At 49.9% G+C, this 27,354-nt stretch overlaps 1 protein-coding gene across 3 annotated transcripts in view; it reads right to left on the bottom strand.

The window, feature by feature from the left end:
• DNHD1 (dynein heavy chain domain 1) overlaps positions 1–27,354 on the bottom strand; it is a 445,323-nt gene that overhangs the window by 65,172 nt on the left and 352,797 nt on the right. For all 3 annotated transcript variants that reach the window (XM_068266455.1, XM_068266454.1, XM_068266453.1), the window contains exons 32-38: positions 24,863–25,294; positions 23,778–24,174; positions 20,932–21,030; positions 6,866–7,066; positions 6,613–6,791; positions 4,396–5,286; positions 1,927–2,062 (exon numbers count right to left, since the gene is read on the bottom strand). In XM_068266455.1, coding sequence (XP_068122556.1) covers positions 1,927–2,062; positions 4,396–5,286; positions 6,613–6,791; positions 6,866–7,066; positions 20,932–21,030; positions 23,778–24,174; positions 24,863–25,294 — 2,335 coding nt within the window. The remainder of the gene's footprint in view (positions 1–1,926; positions 2,063–4,395; positions 5,287–6,612; positions 6,792–6,865; positions 7,067–20,931; positions 21,031–23,777; positions 24,175–24,862; positions 25,295–27,354) is intronic.

A 27,354-nucleotide genomic window follows, 5' to 3' on the forward strand; every position in this document is an offset into this window, starting at 1 on the left:
GTCAGTATGTACCCTGATCTCAGCGCTTCTTCAAGTATTCGCCCGGAACCTGCCAGTACTGGACTGTCCATTTGTGCTGACCCTGTCCAGAAAGGCCTATGTCGGGTCAAACCTGAGGGTAGCGGACAGCGACCTGTCCAGGTGAACAGAGCCGCAGGCTCCGATGGGTTATCCCGCCGAACCGGCAGCTCGAGACCCGTCAGCCAGATTAGCGGCAACGCCACACATCTTCTGGATGTATGTCTATATGCCTTCATCCCAGGGAGGGCTGTCACAAAACAGCCGTGAGAAACGCAGGCGAATCGGGAAGATTTGTGCGGTCGATTTTCTGATCGCTTCCCGGTTAGATTTGCGCAGTCATTGCAGCGATCAGAATGACATTTTTTCTTTTCCTGAAGTATGTTCGCTGACCAGTGAAGTTAATGTTTGTGTAAATGAACTTGATCAAAGGAGTCCCTTTCCAGGCCAGTGACACTGAGGTGTGAAAGCTCTCCAGCAGTAAGCCCCCAAATGGCAAGTGTTACTGCCTTTTGAAGAGACAGGATAAACTCAGCATGAGACCAGACTGCCTGACTCCGTCAGAAGCAGAGAGAAAAATGAATGCTGTATATGATTTTTTTTGCCTATTTACGGAATATAGTATCTAGGATAGTTATGAGAGTTGTATCACTGGGTTTGTAGTGTCTTGCTGAACCTTTTGATACCAGTCTTGAGGGGCAAGGGGTACTCTACAAGCAAGTTATTAAACTTCTCAGGAACTGGACCCTCTACCCTAATCAAGTCTGATGTCATAGGAATTGTCATAATCTGAGGAATATTAATCTGTTATCAGCACAAATGTGGCATTTATCGGTTTTGCATTACAGCGTTTTATAAGTTTAGACCTAAATCTCTCTCCAAGGGCTTGAACTGTGATTGGCTTGTCAACCACAGGGGCAGACTTGGTCCTACCCCAAAACTAGCTTCCATAAAACCAGGATGCATACAAGAAGGTGCAGTCCTCCCCTGTGTATCATCACCTGATCAAGCCAGCCAGAGGACCACGTGGCTGGCGGCCATTTTCCTGAAGTGAAACAAAGGACATTTTCCATGTGCTCAGCTTTTCCCAGAAAGGACATATTTCCACATGAACTTAAGTATCTGTATTTTCTCCCATTTTTATTTCATACTGTGCTATTATTTGTCTGATTTTAATGATTTTCTGTATATATTAATTATTTATGTTGCATTTTTAATAAACGACGCTAACGTCATTTATTTGTTTGGCTACACCTATTATTCAGCAACACAAAACTGAACCCTGGCTTCTAAAGAGTTGCTACTATTGTTGATAGCTAGATAAAATAGAGTGTGTTTAACCGTTTTCGGTCTAGACTCAGCCAGTCAGTGGGTTCCTCTGTCCCATGGTAACAGAGGTGGTGGCAGGTCCGCCTACCTCCAGCACATGATCAGCCTACCTCCAGCACATGGACCACCTACCTCCAGCGCATGGCCCGCCTACCTCCAGCACATGGTCCGCCTACCTCCAGCACGTTCCGCCTACCTCCAGCACATGATCCGCCTACCTCCAACACATGGTCCGCCTACCTCCAGCACATGGTCCGCCTACCTCCAGCACATGATCCGCCTACCTCCAGCACATGGTCCGCCTACCTCCAGCACATGGTCCGCCTACCTCCAGCACATGGTCCGCCTACCTCCAGCACATGGTCCGCCTACCTCCAGCACATGGTCCGCCTACCTCCAGCACATGGTCCGCCTACCTCCAGCACATGATCCGCCTACCTCCAGCACATGGTCCGCCTACCTCCAGCACATGATCACCTACCTCCTGCACATGATCCGCCTTCCTCCAGCACATGAACCACTGACATCCGTAGCCCTAACCCTACATATGAAGGACTGGGCAGCATAAGGGCCACCTACCTGCAGCCGCCTCCAGCACAGGGCCCAGCTTGGGGTGCCAGTTTATTAGCAGCCACACTCCATCTTGCTGACATCCAAGCAATATATCTGTCAGCCGCTCCACTGGCAGGAACTCCAACAATGTCAGCACCTTCACCTGGGAGACACGGGAAGAAGAGGTGACAGTGGAGGGTGATCAGATCATTCACCTGGGATATTGCCCCAACCCTCCCCCGGCAAGGCAGACATCACCAGATATCACCCCCCCCCTCCCCCGGCAAGGCAGACATCACCAGATATCACACACTACCCGCCTCCCTCCCCCGGCAAGGCTTACATCACCAGATATCACCCCCCCCCCCTCCCCCCAGATATCGGATTGTGGTTAGGGGATGCTGAGTTGTCCTCCAGAAATGTCACACAGTCCTATCACACACACACCCCATGTCAGTTAGTGAATTGTAGTTTGGGGACATTACAGATGTCACACAGTCCTATCACCCCCCTCCCCCCATGTCAGTTAGTGAATTGTAGTTTGGGGACATTACAGATGTCACACAGTCCTATCCCCCCCTCCCCCCATGTCAGTTAGTGAATTGTAGTTTGGGGACATTACAGATGTCACACAGTCCTATCACCCCCCTCCCCCCATGTCAGTTAGTGAATTGTAGTTTGGGGACATTACAGATGTCACACAGTCCTATCACCCTCCTCCCCCCATGTCAGTTAGTGAATTGTAGTTTGGGGACATTACAGATGTCACACAGTCCTATCACCCCCCTCCCCCATGTCAGTTAGTGAATTGTAGTTTGGGGACATTACAGATGTCACACAGTCCTATCACCCCCCTCCCCCCATGTCAGTTAGTGAATTGTAGTTTGGGGACATTACAGATGTCACACAGTCCTATCCCCCCCTCCCCCCATATCAGTTAGTGAATTGCAGTTTGGGGACATTACAGATGTCACACAGTCCTATCACCCCCCTCCCCCCATGTCAGTTAGTGAATTGTAGTTTGGGGACATTACAGATGTCACACAGTCCTATCCCCCCTCCCCCCATGTCAGTTAGTGAATTGTAGTTTGGGGACATTACAGATGTCACACAGTCCTATCCCCCCCTCCCCCCATGTCAGTTAGTGAATTGCAGTTTGGGGACATTACAGATGTCACACAGTCCTATCCCCCCCTCCCCCCATGTCAGTTAGTGAATTGCAGTTTGGGGACATTACAGATGTCACACAGTCCTATCATCCTCCCCCATGTCAGTTAGTGAATTGTAGTTTGGGGACATTACAGATGTCACACAGTCCTATCACCCCCCTCCCCCCATGTCAGTTAGTGAATTGTAGTTTGGGGACATTACAGATGTCACACAGTCCTATCCCCCCCTCCCCCCATGTCAGTTAGTGAATTGCAGTTTGGGGACATTACAGATGTCACACAGTCCTATCCCCCCCTCCCCCCATGTCAGTTAGTGAATTGCAGTTTGGGGACATTACAGATGTCACACAGTCCTATCAACCCCTCCCCCCATGTCAGTTAGTGAATTGCAGTTTGGGGACATTACAGATGTCACACAGTCCTATCCCCCCCTCCCCCCATGTCAGTTAGTGAATTGTAGTTTGGGGACATTACAGATGTCACACAGTCCTATCCCCCCTCCCCCCATGTCAGTTAGTGAATTGCAGTTTGGGGACATTACAGATGTCACACAGTCCTATCACCCTCCCGCCATGTCAGTTAGTGAATTGTAGTTTGGGGACATTACAGATGTCACACAGTCCTATCCCCCCTCCCCCCATGTCAGTTAGTGAATTGCAGTTTGGGGACATTACAGATGTCACACAGTCCTATCAACCCCTCCCCCCATGTCAGTTAGTGAATTGCAGTTTGGGGACATTACAGATGTCACACAGTCCTATCCCCCCCCTCCCCCCATGTCAGTTAGTGAATTGCAGTTTGGGGACATTACAGATGTCACACAGTCCTATCCCCCCTCCCGCCATGTCAGTTAGTGAATTGCAGTTTGGGGACATTACAGATGTCACACAGTCCTATCCCCCCTCCCCCCATGTCAGTTAGTGAATTGTAGTTTGGGGACATTACAGATGTCACACAGTCCTGTCCCCCCCCTCCCCCCATGTCAGTTAGTGAATTGCAGTTTGGGGACATTACAGATGTCACACAGTCCTATCCCCCCTCCCCCCATGTCAGTTAGTGAATTGCAGTTTGGGGACATTACAGATGTCACACAGTCCTGTCCCCCCCCTCCCCCCATGTCAGTTAGTGAATTGCAGTTTGGGGACATTACAGATGTCACACAGTCCTATCCCCCCTCCCGCCATGTCAGTTAGTGAATTGCAGTTTGGGGACATTACAGATGTCACACAGTCCTATCACCCCCCTCCCCCCATGTCAGGTAAACAATACACAGTGAGCTGGGGATTGTCCCCCTGAGCAGGTGACATCACATGATTCCATAACTTACCTCTCTTCCTGCCTTGTGTGCCTCATGCTGGATGTACGCCCGGGAATGGTAGAGCAATGGAGTCCATGTTGGAATCAGGAACAGGAGTGGAGCGTGTGGACTGGATAAGGCCTCCAGGTCAGGCTCCTCACACTCTGCAGGCCCCAACATACAGGAAGTGAGGTGGGTCAGCACCAGGCCTAGGCTCCCAGGCTTCAGGATACGCCATAAGATGGCCGTCTGGAAGAGTGTGAGGTGAGAGAAGCTGGAGCAGGGGATGGGCCCAATGACTGTGGAGCGAAGACTGAAATATTCCTGCCACTGTTGGGCCTGTGTACTCAGCGAGGAGCGGATACCCTGGAAACAAGACATCTTCTCCAGCTGTCCAAGTTCCTCCCAGGCCTCTGAACTCAGCCAGTGAGGTCTCTGAATGAGGGACGATGTGACTTCTGCTGCTGACCTACGCATGATTCCCAGGAAAGAGAACCACTCTAAATCTGGAGGCTGTCCTACTGCCATCAGCACCCGGAGAACCTGTCTGTGGTCTTCTGTGAGAGCTGGGAGGACATGAGAGAGGATCCCTCTGATCAGGGCTTTCTCTGTCTTAACCCCAACCTCCATTCCAGTGCTGAGAGCCTGGCGTGCCCAGCGCAGGACGGACACTGCCGGGAAGTGGTACTGTGGGGACAAGCTGGAAATCTCTTGCAGACGGGAAAACAGGAGGCAGCCATGTTCTGCTGCTAGCACATACTGGACCATGTTGTCCTCCACCTGCTGCTGCAGGGCTTCCACATCCCTCAGGGACTCTTGTAAGGAGGTCTGGAGCTCCTCACATGTGGAGACCTGGTGCAGGAAGTCCAGTCTCTGGAGAAGTGGGGTGGTGGCACAGGTGACATAGTCCAGCAACGTGTCCTGGTGGAGAGGAGAAAGACACGTTACTCTGGAGGACACAGCTCCATGCACAATGTGTCCTGGTGCAGAGGAGGAAGACACGTTACTCTGGAGGACACAGCTCCATGCACACTCATGTAAGGCGAGGCCTCCATCTTTAACATATACAATCATATAATCATATATACATAGCCAGAAGATGGCAGCAGTGAGTTATGTGGCCAGAAAATGGCAGCAGTGTTGTGTTATGTGGCCAGAAGATGGCAGCAGTGAGTTATGTGGCCAGAAAATGGCAGCAGTGTTGTGTTATGTGGCCAGGAGATGGTAGCAGTGTGTTATGTGGCCAGGAGATGGCAGCAGTGTGTTATGTGGCCAGAAGATGGCAGCAGTGTTTTATATGGCCAGAAGATGGCAGCAGTGTGATATGGGGCCATAAGATGGCAGCAGTGTGATACGTGGCCAGAAGATGGCAGCAGTGTGATATGTGGCCAGAAGATGGCAGCAGTGTTTTATGGGGCCAGAAGATGGCAGCAGTGTTTTATGGAGCCAGAAGATGGCAGCAGTGTGTTATGTGGCCAGAAGATGGCAGCAGTGTGTTATGTGGCCAGAAGATGGCAGCAGTGTGATATGGGGCCAGAAGATGGCAGCAGTGTGATATGTGGCCAGAAGATGGCAGCAGTGTGTTATGTGGCCAGAAGATGGCAGCAGTGTGATATGGGGCCAGAAGATGGCAGCAGTGTTTTATGGGGCCAGAAGATGGCAGCAGTGTGTTATGTGGCCAGAAGATGGCAGCAGTGTGTTATGTGGCCAGAAGATGGCAGCAGTGTGTAATGTGGCCAGAAGATGGCAGCAGTGTGTAATGTGGCCAGAAGATGGCAGCAGTGTGATATGGGGCCAGAAGATGGCAGCAGTGTGTTATGGGGCCAGAAGATGGCAGCAGTGTGATATGGGGCCAGAAGATGGCAGCAGTGTGATATGGGGCCAGAAGATGGCAACAATGTGTTATGTGGCCAGAAGATGGCAGCAGTGTGATATGGGGCCAGAAGATGGCAGCAGTGTGATATGGGGCCAGAAGATGGCAGCAGTGTTTTATGGGGCCAGAAGATGGCAGCAATGTGTTATGGGGCCAGAAGATGGCAGCAATGTGTTATGTGGCCAGGAGATGGCAGCAGTGTGATATGGGGCCAGAGGATGGCAGCAGTGTTTTATGGGGCCAGAAGATGGCAGCAATGTGTTATGGGGCCAGAAGATGGCAGCAGTGTTTTATGGGGCCAGAAGATGGCAACAATGTGTTATGTGGCCAGAAGATGGCAGCAGTGTACAATTCAGGGATTGCAGTATTGTCACCTGGGATTGCCTTATGCCACTTGTCAGCTGTATGTAGTTGTCACACAGACTCCGCCCCTCCTCTTGCAGCCGGGGGTCTCTGGCCAGTAGAATCTGGTGGGTCAGCTCCTCCTGCAGGGCAGTGGGCCCAAGGCTCAGGTCCATCACAATCACATCTTTGATGAAGGCCGGACCAGTTTCTGGAAGAGAGAGGAACTGTGAGGTCACAAATGATGTGGCAGTGCCACCTTCTGCCACCACAAGGGGTCCTCACCTGCCACAAGCTGCTGGAGAGGAAGGCTTGTGCTAAGAATGATGGTTCTGGATGCCTTGTGGTTTGACCTGATGGGTGTCCCTCCTGGGTGGGGCCTGGTCAGTTCCTCAGGGGTGGGGTCTGTGGTCTGGTAAAGGGATGTCCGCACACTCTCTATAATGGACAGGTTCCTCTGCACGTTTGTCAGGAGCAGCAGGGAGCCTGAATCACAACCACAGGAAGCAAAACTAAGAACAGCACAAATCAGAGATAAACTCTCTTGTCCAATCAGAACCCCCCCGGAATATATCACCCAGAAATGTATCACAGAGATTCCCTGGCAGACAGAGCACCTGTCCTCAGACATCCCTGTGATCTGGATAAAATAATTTTTCAAAGATATCAGAATAAACGTTATACAGTCAAGTGAGAAATAGGACGCCCTAAGCAAGTCTGTGTGCTGTGTTCTTATATGACATATGGCTGTTTCGTCTCAATTCTCTCAGTACTGAGAGATTCAAGTGATATGACTAAGCTATTCAAACTGAAGAGAACACTTAAAAATGTTCTGTAAAATATACAGTAATTCTCAGAAAATGCAAATTCTCACTTATAATGGCTCAGGTCAGATCACACTCGGGTTGTCACACTCGGGCTGTCACATTCAGGTTGTCACACTCGGGCTGTCACATTCAGGCCATCACCCTTGGATAGTCACACTCGGGCTGTCACTCTCGGGTCGTCACTCTCGGGCTCTCACACTCAGGTGGTCACACTCAGGCTGTCACATTCAGGCTGTCACCCTTGGATAGTCACACTCGGGCTGTCACTCTCGGGTCGTCACTCTCGGGTCGTCACTCTCGGGTCGTCACTCTCGGGTCGTCACTCTCGGTCTCGGGCTCTCACACTCAGGTGGTCACACTTAGGTGGTCACACTCAGGTTGTCACACTCAGGCTGTCACCCTTGGATAGTCACACTTGGTCTGCCACACTGGGGCTGTCACACTCAAGCTTTCACACTCAGGCTGAACCAGAAAGCAAGCCTCTACAACCAGAAATCAAGCCTCTACAACCAGAAATCAAGCCTCTACAACCAGATAGCAGGCCTCTACAACCAGATAGCAAGCCTCTACAACCAGAAAGCAAGCCTCTACAACCAGAAATCAAGCCTCTACAACCAGAAATCAAGCCTCTACAACCAGAAATCAAGCCTCTACAACCAGAATTCAAGCCTCTACAACCAGATAGCAGGCCTCTACAACCAGATAGCAGGCCTCTACAACCAGAAATCAAGCCTCTACAACCAGAAATCAAGCCTCTACAACCAGAAATCAAGCCTCTACAACCAGATAGCAGGCCTCTACAACCAGATAGCAGGCCTCTACAACCAGATAGCAGGCCTCTACAACCAGAAATCAAGCCTCTACAACCAGAAATCAAGCCTCTACAACCAGAAATCAAGCCTCTACAACCAGAAAGCAAGCCTCTACAACCAGAAAGCAAGCCTCTACAACCAGAAAGCAAGCCTCTACAACCAGATAGCAAGCCTCTACAACCAGATAGCAAGCCTCTACAACCAGATAGCAGGCCTCTACAACCAGATAGCAGGCCTCTACAACCAGATAGCAAGCCTCTACAACCAGATAGCAGGCCTCTACAACCAGATAGCAGGCCTCTACAACCAGATAGCAGGCCTCTACAACCAGATAGCAGGCCTCTACAACCAGATAGCAGGCCTCTACAACCAGAAAGCAGGCCTCTACAACCAGAAAGCAGGCCTCTACAACCAGAAAGCAAGCCTCTACAACCAGAAAGCAAGCCTCTACAACCAGAAAGCAAGCCTCTACAACCAGAAAGCAAGCCTCTACAACCAGATAGCAGGCCTCTACAACCAGAAAGCAAGCCTCTACAACCAGAAATCAAGCCTCTACAACCAGAAATCAAGCCTCTACAACCAGAAATCAAGCCTCTACAACCAGATAGCAGGCCTCTACAACCAGAAATCAAGCCTCTACAACCAGAAATCAAGCCTCTACAACCAGAAATCAAGCCTCTACAACCAGATAGCAGGCCTCTACAACCAGATAGCAGGCCTCTACAACCAGATAGCAGGCCTCTACAACCAGAAATCAAGCCTCTACAACCAGAAATCAAGCCTCTACAACCAGAAATCAAGCCTCTACAACCAGAAAGCAAGCCTCTACAACCAGAAAGCAAGCCTCTACAACCAGAAAGCAAGCCTCTACAAGCAGAAAGCAAGCCTCTACAAGCAGAAAGCAAGCCTCTACAACCAGATAGCAAGCCTCTACAACCAGATAGCAAGCCTCTACAACCAGATAGCAAGCCTCTACAACCAGATAGCAGGCCTCTACAACCAGATAGCAGGCCTCTACAACCAGATAGCAAGCCTCTACAACCAGATAGCAGGCCTCTACAACCAGATAGCAGGCCTCTACAACCAGATAGCAGGCCTCTACAACCAGAAAGCAAGCCTCTACAACCAGAAAGCAAGCCTCTACAACCAGATAGCAGGCCTCTACAACCAGAAAGCAAGCCTCTACAACCAGATAGCAGGCCTCTGCAACCAGAAAGCAAGCCTCTACAACCAGAAAGCAAGCCTCTACAACCAGAAAGCAAGCCTCTACAACCAGAAAGCAAGCCTCTACAACCAGAAAGCAAGCCTCTGCAACCAGAAAGCAAGCCTCTACAACCAGAAAGCAGGCCTCTACAACCAGATAGCCTCTACAACCAGAAAGCAGGCCTCTACAACCAGAAAGCAGGCCTCTACAACCAGAAAGCAGGCCTCTGCAACCAGAAAGCAAAGCAAGCCTCTACAACCAGATAGCCTCTACAACCAGAAAGCAGGCCTCTGCAACCAGAAAGCAAGCCTCTGCAACCAGAAAGCAAGCCTCTACAACCAGAAAGCAGGCCTCTACAACCAGATAGCCTCTACAACCAGAAAGCAGGCCTCTGCAACCAGAAAGCAAGCCTCTGCAACCAGAAAGCAAGCCTCTACAACCAGAAAGCAAGCCTCTACAACCAGAAAGCAAGCCTCTACAACCAGAAAGCAGGCCTCTACAACCAGAAAGCAGGCCTCTACAACCAGAAAGCAGGCCTCTGCAACCAAAAAGCAAGCGTCTACAACCAGATAGCCTCTACAACCAGAAAGCAGGCCTCTACAACCAGAAAGCAGGCCTCTGCAACCAGAAAGCAGGCCTCTGCAACCAGAAAGCAAGCCTCTACAACCAGAAAGCAAGCCTCTACAACCAGAAAGCAAGCCTCTACAACCAGATAGCAAGCCTCTACAACCAGAACATAGATCCCAACTGTCCCTCTTTCCTCTCATTTGTCCCTCTTTCAGGACTTTGTCCCTCTTTCTATATAAATATATATATTTCCCTACTAAAAATGTGTTTGATTGACTCTAAACTTTATTCCCATCCTTTAAATTTATACATTACTAATTGTAAAATGTTACTATGAACGAAAATGAACCAGGATAGAAAGGACCAGTGTGGTCTGAATTATAAAACCACATATTTTTCTTATGAAACCTTTATGGCATGCGTGACTAGGGGAGAGACCAGGGATGTAGCATGGGCGTGGCTTAAGTGTCCTTTTTTCTTACCTCAAAAAGTTGGGAGGTATGCCAGAAAGCAAGCCTCTACAACCAAAAAGCCTCTACAACCAGAAAGCAGGCCTCTACAACCAAAAAGCCTCTACAACCAGAAAGCCTCTACAACCAGAAAGCAAGCCTCTACAACCAGATAGCAGGCCTCTACAACCAGAAAGCAAGCCTCTACAACCAGATAGCAGGCCTCTACAACCAGATAGCAGGCCTCTACAACCAGAAAGCAAGCCTCTACAACCAGAAAGCAAGCCTCTACAACCAGAAAGCAAGCCTCTACAACCAGAAAGCAAGCCTCTACAACCAAAAAGCCTCTACAACCAGAAAGCAGGCCTCTACAACCAAAAAGCCTCTACAACCAGAAAGTAGGCCTCTACAACCAGAAAGCAAGCCTCTACAACCAGATAGCAGGCCTCTACAACCAGATAGCAGGCCTCTACAACCAGAAAGCAGGCCTCTACAACCAGAAAGCAAGCCTCTACAACCAGAAAGCAAGCCTCTACAACCAGAAAGCAGGCCTCTGCAACCAAAAAGCCTCTACAACCAGAAAGCAAGCCTCTACAACCAGAAAGCAGGCCTCTGCAACCAGAAAGCAAGCCTCTACAACCAGATAGCAGGCCTCTACAACCAGAAAGCAAGCTTCTACAACCAGAAAGCCTCTACAACCAGAAAGCAGGCCTCTACAACCAAAAAGCCTCTACAACCAGAAAGCAGGAATCTACAACCAAAAAGCCTCTACAACCAGAAAGGAAGCCTCTACAACCAGAAAGCAGGCCTCTGCAACCAGAAAGCAGGCCTCTACAACCAGAAAGCAAGCCTCTACAACCAGAAAGCAAGCCTCTACAACCAGAAAGCAGGCCTCTGCAACCAGAAAGCAAGCCTCTACAACCAGAAAGCAAGCCTCTACAACCAGATAGCAGGCCTCTACAACCAGAAAGCAAGCCTCTACAACCAGAAAGCAGGCCTCTGCAACCAGAAAGCAAGCCTCTACAACCAGAAAGCAAGCCTCTACAACCAGAAAGCAGGCCTCTACAACCAGAAAGCAGGCCTCTACAACCAGAAAGCAGGCCTCTACAACCAAAAAGCCTCTACAACCAGAAAGCAAGCCTCTACAACCAGAAAGCAGGCCTCTGCAACCAAAAAGCCTCTACAACCAGAAAGCAAGCCTCTACAACCAGAAAGCAGGCCTCTGCAACCAGATAGTAGGCCTCTACAACCAGAAAGCAAGCCTCTACAACAAGATAGTAGGCCTCTACAACCAGAAAGCAAGCCTCTACAACAAGATAGCAAGCCTCTACAACCAGATAGCAAGCCTCTACAACCAGAAAGCAAGCCTCTACAACCAGAAAGCAGGCCTCTGCAACCAAAAAGCCTCTACAACCAGAAAGCAAGCCTCTACAACCAGAAAGCAGGCCTCTGCAACCAGATAGTAGGCCTCTACAACCAGAAAGCAAGCCTCTACAACAAGATAGCAAGCCTCTACAACCAGATAGCAAGCCTCTACAACCAGAAAGCAAGCCTCTACAACCAGAAAGCAAGCCTCTACAACCAGATAGTAGGCCTCTACAACCAGAAAGCAAGCCTCTACAACAAGATAGCAAGCCTCTACAACCAGATAGCAAGCCTCTACAACCAGAAAGCAAGCCTCTACAACCAGAAAACAGGCCTCTGCAACCAGAAAGCAGGCCTCTGCAACCAGAAAGCAAGCCTCTACAACCAGAAAGCAAGCCTCTACAACCAGAAAGCAGGCCTCTGCAACCAGAAAGCAAGCCTCTACAACCAGAAAGCAAGCCTCCACAACCAGAAAGCAAGCCTCTACAACCAGAAAGCAGGCCTCTACAACCAGAAAGCCTCTACAACCAGAAAGCAAGCCTCTACAACCAGAAAGCAGGCCTCTGCAACCAAAAAGCCTCTACAACCAGAAAGCAAGCCTCTACAACCAGAAAGCAGGCCTCTACAACCAGAAAGCAGGCCTCTGCAACCAGATAGTAGGCCTCTACAACCAGAAAGCAAGCCTCTACAACAAGATAGTAGGCCTCTACAACCAGAAAGCAAGCCTCTACAACAAGATAGTAGGCCTCTACAACCAGAAAGCAAGCCTCTACAACAAGATAGCAAGCCTCTACAACCAGATAGCAAGCCTCTACAACCAGATAGCAAGCCTCTACAACCAGATAGCAAGCCTCTACAACCAGATAGCAAGCCTCTACAACCAGATAGCAAGCCTCTACAACCAGATAGCAAGCCTCTACAACCAGATAGTAGGCCTCTACAACCAGAAAGCAAGCCTCTACAACAAGATAGCAAGCCTCTACAACCAGATAGCAAGCCTCTACAACCAGATAGCAAGCCTCTACAACCAGATAGCAAGCCTCTACAACCAGAAAGCAAGCCTCTGCAACCAGAAAGCAGGCCTCTGCAACCAGAAAGCAGGCCTCTGCAACCAGAAAGCAAGCCTCTACAACCAGATAGCAGGCCTCTACAACCAGATAGCAGGCCTCTACAACCAGAAAGCAAGCCTCTACAACCAGAAAGCAAGCCTCTACAACCAGAAAGCAAGCCTCTACAACCAGAAAGCAAGCCTCTACAACCAGATAGCAAGCCTCTACAACCAGATAGCAGGCCTCTACAACCAGATAGCAGGCCTCTACAACCAGATAGCAGGCCTCTACAACCAGAAAGCAAGCCTCTACAACCAGATAGCAGGCCTCTGCAACCAGAAAGCAAGCCTCTACAACCAGATAGCAGGCCTCTACAACCAGATAGCAGGCCTCTACAACCAGATAGCAGGCCTCTACAACCAGATAGCAGGCCTCTACAACCAGATAGCAGGCCTCTACAACCAGATAGCAGGCCTCTACAACCAGATAGCAGGCCTCTACAACCAGAAAGCAAGCCTCTACAACCAGATAGCAGGCCTCTGCAACCAGAAAGCAAGCCTCTACAACCAGATAGCAGGCCTCTACAACCAGATAGCAGGCCTCTACAACCAGAAAGCAAGCCTCTACAACCAGAAAGCAAGCCTCTACAACCAGATAGCAGGCCTCTACAACCAGATAGCAGGCCTCTACAACCAGAAAGCAGGCCTCTGCAACCAGATAGCAGGCCTCTACAACCAGAAAGCAAGCCTCTACAACCAGAAAGCAAGCCTCTACAACCAGATAGCAGGCCTCTACAACCAGATAGCAGGCCTCTACAACCAGATAGCAGGCCTCTACAACCAGAAAGCAGGCCTCTACAACCAGATAGCAAGCCTCTACAACCAGATAGCAGGCATCTACAACCAGATAGCAAGCCTCTACAACCAGATAGCAGGCCTCTACAACCAGAAAGCAAGCCTCTACAACCAGAAAGCAAGCCTCTACAACCAGAAAGCACGCCTCTACAACCAGAAAGCAGGCCTCTGCAACCAGAAAGCAGGCCTCTGCAACCAGAAAGCAAGCCTCTACAACCAGATAGCAGGCCTCTACAACCAGATAGCAGGCCTCTACAACCAGAAAGCAAGCCTCTACAACCAGAAAGCAAGCCTCTACAACCAGAAAGCAAGCCTCTACAACCAGAAAGCAAGCCTCTACAACCAGAAAGTAGGCCTCTACAACCAGATAGCAGGCCTCTACAACCAAAAAGCCTCTACAACCAGATAGCAGGCCTCTGCAACCAGAAAGCAAGCCTCTACAAGCAGAAAGCAAGCCTCTACAACCAGAAAGCATGCCTCTACAACCAGATAGCAGGCCTCTACAACCAGAAAGCAAGCCTCTACAACCAGATAGCAGGCCTCTACAACCAGATAGCAGGCCTCTACAACCAGATAGCAGGCCTCTACAACCAGATAGCAGGCCTCTACAACCAAAAAGCCTCTACAACCAGAAAGCAGGCCTCTGAAACCAGAAAGCAAGCCTCTACAACCAGAAAGCAAGCCTCTACAACCAGAAAGCAAGCCTCTACAACCAGAAAGTAAGCCTCTACAACCAGAAAGCAAGCCTCTACAACCAGATAGCAGGCCTCTACAACCAGATAGCAGGCCTCTACAACCAAAAAGCCTCTACAACTAGAAAGCAGGCCTCTGCAACCAGAAAGCAAGCCTCTACAACCAGAAAGCAAGCCTCTACAACCAGAAAGCAGGCTTCTACAACCAGAAAGCAGGCCTCTGCAACCAGAAAGCAGGCCTCTACAACCAGAAAGCAAGCCTCTACAACCAGATAGCAGGCCTCTACAACAAGAAAGCAAGCCTCTACAACCAGAAAGCAGGCCTCTACAACCAGAAAGCAGGCCTCTACAACCAAATAGCCTCTACAACCAGAAAGCAGGCCTCTACAACCAAATAGCCTCTACAACCAGAAAGCAAGCCTCTACAACCAGAAAGCAAGCCTCTACAACCAGAAAGCAGGCCTCTGCAACCAGAAAGCAGGCCTCTGCAACCAGAAAGCAGGCCTATACAACCAAATAGCCTCTACAACCAGAAAGCAAGCCTCTACAACCAAATAGCCTCTACAACCAGAAAGCAAGCCTCTACAACCAGAAAGCAAGCCTCTACAACCAGAAAGCAAGCCTCTACAACCAGAAAGCAAGCCTCTACAACCAGAAAGCAAGCCTCTACAACCAGATAGCAGGCCTCTACAACCAAAAAGCCTCTACAACCAGAAAGCAGGCCTCTGCAACCAGAAAGCAAGCCTCTACAACCAGAAAGCAAGCCTCTACAACCAGAAAGCAGGCCTCTACAACCAGAAAGCAGGCCTCTGCAACCAGAAAGCAGGCCTCTACAACCAGAAAGCAAGCCTCTACAACCAGATAGCAGGCCTCTACAACCAGAAAGCAAGCCTCTACAACCAGAAAGCAGGCCTCTACAACCAGAAAGCAGGCCTCTACAACCAAATAGCCTCTACAACCAGAAAGCAAGCCTCTACAACCAAATAGCCTCTACAACCAGAAAGCAAGCCTCTACAACCAGAAAGCAAGCCTCTACAACCAGAAAGCAGGCCTCTGCAACCAGAAAGCAGGCCTCTGCAACCAGAAAGCAGGCCTCTGCAACCAGAAAGCAGGCCTATACAACCAAATAGCCTCTACAACCAGAAAGCAAGCCTCTACAACCAAATAGCCTCTACAACCAGAAAGCAAGCCTCTACAACCAGAAAGCAAGCCTCTCAGAGGCGTAGCTAGGGTTTTCAGCGCCCGGGGACAAAGACTATTAATGCGCCCCCTAAGGTGAAGGGTCGTGACCAAATGTGAGCGTGATTATGGGTGCTCCACATTTGGTCACGCCCCTTCAAATGTACATGGAGGTTAGCAGGCTCACGCTCACCCACCCTCCCTCAGTATGTACCTTCCAGCATGTTCCAAGACAAATTCCGCAATCATGAGTAAACATGAGGCCCCCAACATGACCAACTCAGCAATCATGAGGCCCCCAACATGACCAACTCAGCAATCATGAGGCCCCCACATGACCAACTCAGCAATCATGAGGCCCCCAACAAGACAAATTTAGCAATCCTGAGGCCCCCAACAAGACAAATTCAGCAATCATGAGGCCCCTAACAAGACAAATTCAGCAATCATGAGGCCCCTAACAAGACAAATTCAGCGATCTTGAGGCCCCCAACAAATCATGAGGCCCCCAACAAGACAAATTCAGTAACCATGAGGCCCCCAACAAGACAAATTCAGCAGTCATGAGGCACATAAATAGGCAGAATGTCCCCTTAATATGGTATACACCTCTCACCTGGCAGCAGTTCCCCAAAATACACTCAATCTGACAGCAGTGCTTCCCCAAAAATAGGTAGCCCCAGGTCTATAGGTGTCCCCAGAATAGGTGGCCAGCAGTATAGATGTCCCCAGAACAGGTAGCCAGGGGTAGAGATGTCCACAGAACAGGTAGCCAGGGGTATATGTGCCCAGTATATGTAGGCAGGGGTATGTGTCCCCAGTATATGTAGCCAGAGGTATATGTGCCCAGTATATGTAGCCAGGGGTATATATGCCCAGTATATGTAGCCAGGGGTATATATGCCCAGTATATGTAGCCAGGGGTATATGTACCCAGTATATGTAGTTAGGGTTATATGTGCCCAGTATATGTAGGCAGGGGTATATGTGCCCAGAGTAGGTAGCCAGGAGTATATGCCCAGTATATGTAGGCAGGGGTATATGTGCCCAGAGTAGGTAGCCAGGGGTATGTGCCCAGAGTAGGTAGCCAGGGGAATATGTGCCCAGAGTAGGTAGCCAGGGGTATATGTGCCCAGAGTAGGTAGCCAGGGGTATATGCCCAGTATATGTAGGCAGGGGTATATGTGCCCAGAGTAGGTAGCCAGGGGTATATGTGCCCAGAGTAGGTAGCCAGGGGTATATGTGCCCAGAGTAGGTAGCCAGGGGTATATGTGCCCAGAGTAGGTAGCCAGGGGTATATGCCCAGTATATGTAGGCAGGGGTATATGTGCCCTGAGTAGGTAGCCAGGGGTATATGTGCCCAGAGTAGGTAGCCAGGGGTATATGCCCAGTATATGTAGGCAGGGGTATATGTGCCAAGAGTAGGTAGCCAGGGGTATATGTGCCCAGAGTAGGTAGCCAGGGGTATATGTGCCCAGAGTAGGTAGCCAGGGGTATATGTGCCCAGAGTAGGTAGCCAGGGGTATATGTGCCCAGAGTAGGTAGCCAGGGGTATATGTGCCCAGAGTAGGTAGCCAGGGGTATATGCCCAGTATATGTAGGCAGGGGTATATGTGCCCAGAGTAGGTAGCCAGGGGTATATGTGCCCAGAGTAGGTAGCCAGGGGTATATGTGCCCAGAGTAGGTAGCCAGGGGTATATGTGCCCAGAGTAGGTAGCCAGGGGTATATGCCCAGTATATGTAGGCAGGGGTATATGTGCCCAGAGTAGGTAGCCAGGGGTATATGTGCCCAGAGTAGGTAGCCAGGGGTATATGTGCCCAGAGTAGGTAGCCAGGGGTATATGTGCCCAGAGTAGGTAGCCAGGGGTATATGTGCCCAGAGTAGGTAGCCAGGGGTATATGTGCCCAGAGTAGGTAGCCAGGGGTATATGTGCCCAGAGTAGGTAGCCAGGGGTATATGCCCAGTATATGTAGGCAGGGGTATATGTGCCCAGAGTAGGTAGCCAGGGGTATATGTGCCCAGTATATGTAGGCAGGGGTATATGTGCCCAGAGTAGGTAGCCAGGTCAGGTGTCCCCCTCCCCAGCAGGAGGGGAGCAGCGCAGAGAAGAGCTGCTCTCCCTTCCTCGCTGTCCCCTCCAATGTCCGGGTGGCTGGCAGCGGCGGGCGGAACTTACCTCCGTCTCGTCGCAGCGCCGGATGGATCTGCCACTACTCTGGTCTGGTCCAGACCAAAGCAGCGGCTGCGCACCCGAACTTCCGCCCGGCGCTGGAGCGAGACGGAGGTGAGTTCCGCCCGCCGCTGCCAGCCCAGCCACCCGGACATTGGAGGGGACAGCGAGGGAGGGAGAGAGCACCTAAGGTGAGGGAAGGAGGGGGGATATGGCCCCCCCTTCCCCACCGTCCGCACAGCTCTCCCTCTTCTCTGCGCTGCTCCCCTCACCCGCCGGAAAAAAAAAAAAAACCCCGCAGCTCAGCCAGGCGGAGGGCGCCCTTGGGGACCAGGCGCCCCGGGGCACTTGTCCTACCCCGACCCCCCCTAGCTCCGCGCCTGAAGCCTCTACAACCAGAAAGCAAGCCTCTACAACCAGAAAGCAGGCCTCTGCAACCAGAAAGCAAGCCTCTACAACCAAATAGCCTCTACAACCAGAAAGCAAGCCTCTACAACCAGAAAGCAAGCCTCTACAACCAGAAAGCAAGCCTCTACAACCAGAAAGCAGGCCTCTACAACCAAATAGCCTCTACAACTAGAAAGCAAGCCTCTACAACCAGAAAGCAAGCCTCTACAACCAGAAAGCAAGCCTCTACAACCAGAAAGCAAGCCTCTACAACCAGATAGCAGGCCTCTACAACCAGAAAGCAAGCCTCTACAACCAGATAGCAGGCCTCTACAACCAGAAAGCAAGCCTCCACAACCAGAAAGCAAGCCTCTACAACCAGATAGCATGCCTCTACAACCAAAAAGCCTCTAAAACCAGAAAGCAAGCCTCTACAACCAAAAAGCCCCTAAAACCAGAAAGCAAGCCTCTACAAGCAGATAGCAGGCCTCTACAACCAGAAAGCAAGCCTTTACAACCAGAAAGCAAGCCTCTACAACCAGAAAGCAAGCCTCTACAACCAAAAAGCCTCTACAACCAGAAAGCAAGCCTCTACAACCAGAAAGCAAGCCTCTACAACCAGAAAGCAAGCCTCTACAACCAGAAAGCAAGCCTCTACAACCAGAAAGCAAACCTCTACAACCAGAAAGCAAGCCTCTACAACCAGAAAGCAAGCCTCTACAACCAGAAAGCAAGCCTCTACAACCAGATAGCAGGCCTCTACAACCAGATAGCAGGCCTCTACAACCAGAAAGCAGGCCTCTACAACCATAAAGCAAGCCTCTACAACCAGAAAGCAAGCCTCTACAACCATAAAGCAAGCCTCTACAACCAGAAAGCAAGCCTCTACAACCAGAAAGCAAGCCTCTACAACCAGAAAGCAAGCCTCTACAACCAGAAAGCAAGCCTCTACAACCAGAAAGCAAGCCTCTACAACCAGAAAGCAAGCCTCTACAACCAGAAAGCAAGCCTCTACAACCAGATAGCAGGCCTCTACAACCAGAAAGCAAGCCTCTACAACCATAAAGCAAGCCTCTACAACCAGAAAGCAAGCCTCTACAACCAGAAAGCAAGCCTCTACAACCAGATAGCAGGCCTCTACAACCAGAAAGCAAGCCTCTACAACCAGAAAGCAAGCCTCTACAACCAGAAAGCAAGCCTCTACAACCAGATAGCAGGCCTCTACAACCAGAAAGCAAGCCTCTACAACCATAAAGCAAGCCTCTACAACCAGAAAGCAAGCTTCTACAACCAGAAAGCAAGCCTCTACAACCAGAAAGCAAGCCTCTACAACCAGAAAGCAAGCCTCTACAAGCAGATAGCAAGCCTCTACAACCAGATAGCAAGCCTCTACAACCAGACAGAAAGCCTCTACAACCAGATAGCATGCCTCTACAACCAGATAGCCAACCTCTACAACTGGCTGCACAACTGGAGCTTGCTTTGGGAGGAACACTTTGCTCTCTAAGAGTAACATCAAGGTCAGACGTAAGTTTGCCAGAGAACACAAACAAAGACCACGACTTCTGGAATAATGTTCTTTGGAAAGATGGGTTTAAAATGTAATTGTTTGGACACCAGAACAGAGAAAACGTTTGGTGTTAACCAAATACAGCATACCAGAAAAAGAACCTTACACCAACTGTGAAGTATGGAGGTGGAGGTGGAAGCGTCATGGTTTGGGGAGCTCACCATGAGAGAATCCACCAAGAATTCACCATGCTAGAGGACATGTGAGACCATCTGTAAAAATATCAAAGCTGATTCAGAACAGGACCCTGCAACACGACAACGTGCCAAAACATACCAGAAAATCCACAGAGGACAGCCAGGCTGGAAACCCAAAAAGTTAAGAGTTCTGGAGTAGCCGAAAGTCCAGATCGTAATCCCATTGAAATGCTGTAGGGTGACTTGAAAAAGGCTGTGTACATGCAAGAAAGCTCTTAAACATCACAAAGCTGAAATAATTCTGGGGAATTCTCCTCAGACCCATGGCAGAGATCAGCAGATGTCTACAAGAGGCCCACTGCAGTTATTTCATCCGGGGGGAGGAACAGGGAATACAGGTTGTTCGGCCCGGTTCACACTTGCGTTGAGTGGCAAACGGATCCGTGATCTGATCACCAGCCAGATCTGTTTTCACTCCGTTGCCACTTAGTTTCCGTTCCACTGCTTCCGTTCCATTTCCCCACATCCCACTCAGACCCCCACAGTAGATTTTGCCCCTTAGAACAGTCCGTTTCTTTACTAGTGTGAAGAAACACTCCGTTTTCTCATTGCCCTTAGTACAGCGCTTCAGTTTCCGTTTCCATTCCCCTGGGCTCAGCTGTCTGGAAAAATTGGTGCTGTAGGAACTGTTCAGTGGATTGTACGGAATGGATCAGTTTGAACGGACGGATGTGAACGGATCCATAGGTTAACAATGGATCCATTCACATCCGTTAGGATCTGTTCTGCTGCAATCCGCAACACTTTTTAACGCCAGTGTGAACTGGGCCATAGGGCATAGGGGCGCCTAACTTTTCCTCAGCATACATATTTTGTTAATATTTTTTTTAATGATTAAATGAAGGTTATTTTTTGTTGTTTACTTGCAATGAAATGACTTTCTTTTCCAAAGATAAATACCGTAGAAACCAGATTAGACATCGATATGTGAACAAAAATACCTGAATAGTTACAGTTACTGGGCTGCCTTATTTTTTCACGTGACGGTACACAACGTTAAGGTTCAGAATCAGAGAGACACCACATACCTCCCCTGGCATCAGATCGCAGTCTCTGGTTGATCATGGGATCTGCAGCTTCAATGATGCACAATTCCGGGAAGCCATCTCCAGGGCCTTCAGATGTTCCTGCAGACAGGAAGGGTGGGGCAAAGGGAACTACGTCATGTGGTTGAAGAATCATCACCTCTTACTTACAGGTCTGGAAGGAATCACTTAGCCAAAAGTTTCATCTTCACTGGCTCTGTACAGCATAGAAGGCGGTGCTGAGAAGCTCTGGGCCCGACCAAGACAGGATTGACCAAGAGTCATGAAACATACATGCCATTCCACACATTTATCTCATTTCCAACATGATTTGCCCATTAGTTTCTTAGACCCCTCTAAAAAACCACCAGACATAAAAACACCTTCTTCCCCCAAGCGGTTGTCCTACTTAATTCATGTAATCTCCCAACTGTCATCCCCTAATCATTCTATGTACCATGTTGAAGTTGAGGTTGCTATTTCTGCACTACCGATATATGCCATCTGCTGTACTGTCTGTCAAATTGCTGTTGTGTCTATGTAGCTAGCATACGTACCATGACGATGTTGTATGCAAATTGCCGTGTGTCCACAAAAAATTCCGGGTGCGGTCCCTGCCGCACTTGGCGAGTAAAGGTGATTCTGATTCTGATATCTGGTCACTGATATCAATTCTGCTTTCACCACCGAATCATTCACAAATGTCCTCCCTTTCCAACGATTTGTAAGGTTTGTAAAAAGAAATAGGCATATGGAGGAAGATCTGGTGAGCAGCAGGGCCGGATTTAGGCCAAGGTCACCTAGGCCATGGCCTAGGGCACAACAGAAGGAAGGGTACCAAAGCAGCAGGCTAAAATGGTGCAGTATTTGTAAGTTTGCAAATGCTGCAATGCAGGGAGATCAGGCGAGCGCCTGACTGCGGTACTCTGCTGCCAGCCGCCTGTGCAGCAGCCCTCTTGCTCTCTGTGCACGTTTGCATTGTGGGCGGCAGCTATGGAAAGGAAGAGGAAGCTTCTGCACTGGAGGCAAGCAGAGTATAATGAGTGACACTGATGGCTGCTGCGGTATGAAGGTGAGCTCGCTACCTATACTGAGTGGGGGGGAGGGGGATTAAGGGAGTCATCTGGCTACCTATACTGGGAGGGTCATCAGGCTACCTATCCGGCCTAGTGCACACCAGAGCGGTTCGGTCGTGTTTTCAGATCTGATTGCGGATGTGGAAACGCTAGGGTAATGTATTTCAATGGGCTGGTGCACACCAGAGTGGGAGGCGTTTTGCAGAAACGCATACTTCCGGGGGTGCTGCAGATTTTGGTTTGCGGAGGCGTTTCTGCCTCCAATGTAAAGTATAGAAAAAACGCAAACCGCTCTGAAAAACGGCAGATCAGAGCGGTTTTGCAGGTGTTTTTGTTACAGAAGCTGCTCAGTAACAGCTTTACTGTAACAATATATGAAATCTACTACACCAAAAACCGCAAAATGCTAGCTGAAACGCTACAGAAAAATAAAAAGCGTTTCAAAATCTGCTAGCATTTTGCGGAACTGCTAGCAGGTTTTGGTGTGCTCCAGGCCTGCTAGAGGGAAGGGGGGGGGGGGGAGGGGTCATCAGGCTACCTATACTGGAGGGAAGGGGAGGGGTCATCTTACTAACTATATTGAAGGGGGACAGCTGGTGACGGTGGCCTTGGGTGGGACAGAATAAATGCGGCCCTGGTGAGCTGGGTGGGTTTTCTTCAAACATCCATCATTTTCTGAGCTTTGTGAGAAGGTTCATCATCTGGCCAAAAAGAACACAGCAGCACTACCCAGCTTCCTTCCCCCCTTCATACAGTGAGCGGCACTTCTGAGAACAGTCAACCATCAAAATACCTTCCTAATCCCAACAATGGCCTGACCTTTGCTACTGACTCTTTGGGTTTGATTCACAAAACGGTGCTAACTGTTAACACGCTGTGAAAATTGCTTCATGCGAAATTTCGCATGATAACGGATTTTGTACGTAACATTTGCGCTCTCTAATGTCACGTTCGTGTACTAAATTTGCGTTATCGCGCGAACGTTAACATGCAAAAAAATCGTTAACGTGCGAAAACCCGTGCTAACAGTTAGCACCGTTTTGTTAATCAAGCCTTTTGTCTTCACCTTCTTCAGCCATGCAGTATTTGAGTACCAGCACGGCAAGGACTGCTGCTCGGTCTGTGACTCGTGGTGTGTCGGCGTTTTACATCATCAGTAATGGGCTTCTAGTCAATGCAACTCCCACCTGAGTGACTCCTCATGAAATATAAATCCAACACATTGCATGGATGTCTCTGAAGCATCTCAGTAATTACTCTACCCAACATTCGCTGATCGGCCAAAATCAGGTCATGAAAATGATCGACAACTGGAGGGGTTCACATTCTTTGAGCCTTCACAGTCTTTGGTGGGACTCTACACTGACAGTTGGGACGCCCCTTCTTCTCCGTGGTTGGGTTGGTTGGGCTTTTATTGTCATGGTTCCTCAAGCAATTTAAAAAATAAATATCTAAAATTCGATCACCAATCCTGCATTGTATAATATAAAATGATATTCTTCCAAGCTATCCTGCCAAAGTGACTCACTGTTTTTGGAAAGGGGGTCTGGACCAAGAACTTTTCAGCATCAAACTGTATGTATTGTAGGAGGCCAGATAATGAGAGGCATGTTTCATAAAATATTGAGGCTGGGATGAGCATTATATCTATGTTGTCCCAATTCAGTGACTAAGCAGTGAGGTCAGATGATGACCAGGAACAAGAAGGAAGGCAGTAATGTCAGAAGAAGCACTTCTCTGTAGACAAGGGACATCCATGACATTCATACTCACCTCCCCTCAGCAGAGCCGGCAGCCACTTCTCTGCTACATGGTCAGGATCTAGGAGCAGTATTGGTGAGTGGGAATGTTGGGCGCAGGTGCGGAGCAGTCCAGCCCTCATCTGTGTCTCTATATTCTTGGGCAATCTCCTTCTGTTTCCATCCATTCTGTCTGTTGGAACTTTGAGCACTTCCACCAGATGTGACACCACTTTCTGCCGACTGTCATGAGGGCCCAGAATGTCTCTCCCATCATCTGGATCCAGAGCCACCTCCTCCCCATCACACAGCCGCTGCCACTTCTCCAACAATGCCATACAGAGAGGCCAGGGCAAAGCACCAAGATAGGAGACTGCAGCACCAGCCAGGAGAGACTCTGCAAGAACTGACTGCATCTGCTTCTGTAGAGCCTGGAAGATGGATGAGAAGGTCAAACATTCCCACACACAAATCAGGGCCATTAACTACTTTATGTCAGAGGCCACCACTATCAGATGCAATGAGATCAAAGCACCATCCCTTGTGTCTATGGTGACCATATCAGCTACATGCCAGAGACCACCACTATCAGCTGTGACGGCCCAGTGTCACCTCACAACTGTATCCCGGTCACAGACACTGGACTGCAGATGGTGGAGAGACAGTGACATTCATCTATCCTGTCACCTGCCTCCTGGTCACAGTGACAGTGACATTCATCTATCCTGTCACCTGCCTCCTGGTCACAGACACTGGGCACTTCAGAAGCACGACTGGTTGAGATACACTGACCGGCTTTGGCCAAGGTGTGTCAGTGCAGCAGTGACTTGCAACAGGCTATGTTACCAAAGAAACACAATGCTTAACTTGACACTCAGCCAATGGAGTCTGTACTAGTGTATTGGGCCTTTATCCCAGAAAGAGACTTCCTTCAGAAAACAAAAAAGCATGTCATTTATTGGACAGTATTGGCCAAGCAAGGGATCTTCATGGTCTCCTTGTATCCAAGTCCTTCTATGCACACTGGCTTACATGTGACCTGACACTGGAGCACCAACCTACCCTGCTAGGCCATCCGGCATCTCCACCCTACCTACCTAGTCTATGCTGATCACTTACCTCCAATACAGCTGTCCATCCAGCCTTGTGAGGTGTCACCCTGTCTCCACACTCCTGGGCCAGCCTCTTCTTCTCCTGGCACTGCTCCCTCTGGCTGCGGAGCTCCTCCTCTTTCTCTTGGGCATTGTGCAGGTTGAGGGAATACTGATGGGCCAGAGTACTCAGCCTTTCCTGCTGTAGCCTCTTCTCCGCCATTCGCTGAGCTGCCTCCAGGTCTTGTGCCTCCGCCTGGGACAGCAAAGCCTTCCTCTTCTCCAGCTGCCGGAGGAGGCTGCAGTACCTCTGGAGGCCACACAGCCAATCACAGAGGGAGGCTGCAGCCACACTGGCCGGCCTTATTGCAGCCACGCTGAACTCCGCCCTGCTGACCGCCCGCGTCAGGCTGGAGAACACCGAGTCCGACATCCCGCGGGCATCATAGAGCTGCAAGTCCTGCAACAGAATCAGAATCACTTTTATTCGCCAAGAACGACACATGGCACAGACAGAGTACATGAGGCAGGCATTACAGAAGTGCAAGACAAACATTAACCGATGTGCAATAGTCCATATGACCTTCATATTGGCATTTACAGTTACTGCAACCTGTGGGGATGGCGTTAAGTCATTTAGTTCCGTTTCAGCCAGGCCGTGGGGCAGTACTGACTCAGGCGCTGTGAGGTTCAGGGCGACTGAGAGGTTACGCTGACCTAAGAGAGTGGAGTTGTGACAGTAGGCAGACCTGGCGGGAAGGGGGGGGGGGGGGCTGGAGTCTAACAGCAGAACTGCTTGGGGGGGAAGGAGGAGTCCCTGTGCCTGGTGGATCTGGATTGGATAGTTCTAGAGCGCCGGCCCAATGGGAGGAGCCTGAAGTAGCCACTGCCCGGGTGGGAGAAGTCACAAGAGATCATGGTTGCTCTATTCTTCAGAGTAGAGGAGATGGAGAGGTGGCAGGGGAGATCCGATCATCCTCTCCGCATCAGTAATGTCTCTCTGTAGTTTATACCTGTCACTGGCCATCGCACCAGCATACCAGACAATGACGAGGAGGAGCAGAGGATGGATTCTATGGTGTTGGTGTAGAAGCTGCTCAGCAGCTCCCGTGGCACGCCACATTTCTTTCAGTTGGTGCAGGAAGAACAACCTCTGTTGGGATTTCTTCTGAATGTTGGTGGTGTTCTGCCCCCATTTGAGGTAAGGTTGTGCCAAGGAACCGCCCAGATGAAACCCTAGAGACTTTGGTTTCGCCTATGAGGACTGGTGGGGGAGGGGGGGTCCACGAGAATCAGTATCGTCGCTGCTTACACACACTCTCCATATTTATAGTTATTATTATCAAACACTATCCCATCAATGACACCAGTGGCGTAACTACAATTGATGGGGCCCCCAATATTGAGCCCCCTTCCCTTGCCTCCCCTTGGTGCCCTTCACGGCCTTGAGGGCCCATCTCACAAGGGCCATAAAACAACTGTGGCCATAATGATCTTCACACCCATAACAAGTGTAGCCACAAAACCCCTGATCTGAAGTGTAGACCCCTGTATCAGAGGAAGGGAGGGTTAGTAGTTGGGACCCCTGCAGCTCTGGGGCCCCTTGTGATCACAATGGCTGCTCCCCTCTAGTTCCACCCCTGAATGGTACAATCTCCCCAAATCTATGCAGTGTAGGGTAGAGTGAATATACACACACTGAACTAAGGTCATTGGAAACGTCCAACACACAACAGATTCCTCTTAAGGTAACCGTGCAGGAGTGGCCGAGTCCCACACCAGAGACCAGAGTATCTGTCCACAGGACCACAATAAGCCATGCACTCCAAAGAAGCCATTACTTAGCATTAAAAATAAGAAGGCACGTTCCAAGTATGCCAAAAGGCATGTGGCAGACTCCCCAAATGTGTGGAGGAAGGTGATCTGCTCAGATGAGACTAAAATTCAACTTTTTGGCCTCCAAGGAAAATGCTATGTCTGAAGCAAACCTAACACATCCCATTCCCATCATCCCAAGAACACCATCATCACTCCAAGATCACCATCATCACAAGATCACCTCAAGAACACCATCACCACAAGAACACCATCACCCCAAGATCACCATCACCACAAGATCACCCCAAGAACACCATCACCCCAAGATCACCATCACCACAAGATCACCCCAAGAACACCATCACCCCAAGAACACCATCACCCCAAGATCACCATCACCACAAGATCACCCCAAGAACACCATCACCCCAAGATCACCATCACCACAAGATCACCCCAAGAACACCATCGCCCCAAGAACACCATCGCCCCAAGAACACCATAACCTCAAGAACACCATCACCCCAAGAACACCATCACTCCAAGATCACTCCAAGAATACCATCACCCCAAGAACACCATCACCACAAGATCACCCCAAGAACACCATCGCCCCAAGAACGCCCCAAGAACACCCAAGAACACCATCACCTCAAGAACACCATCACCCCAAGAACACCATCACCCCAAGATCACTCCAAG

This window comes from Hyperolius riggenbachi, chromosome 2, assembly GCF_040937935.1.
Source record: "Hyperolius riggenbachi isolate aHypRig1 chromosome 2, aHypRig1.pri, whole genome shotgun sequence".
Classification (NCBI taxonomy): domain Eukaryota; kingdom Metazoa; phylum Chordata; class Amphibia; order Anura; family Hyperoliidae; genus Hyperolius; species Hyperolius riggenbachi.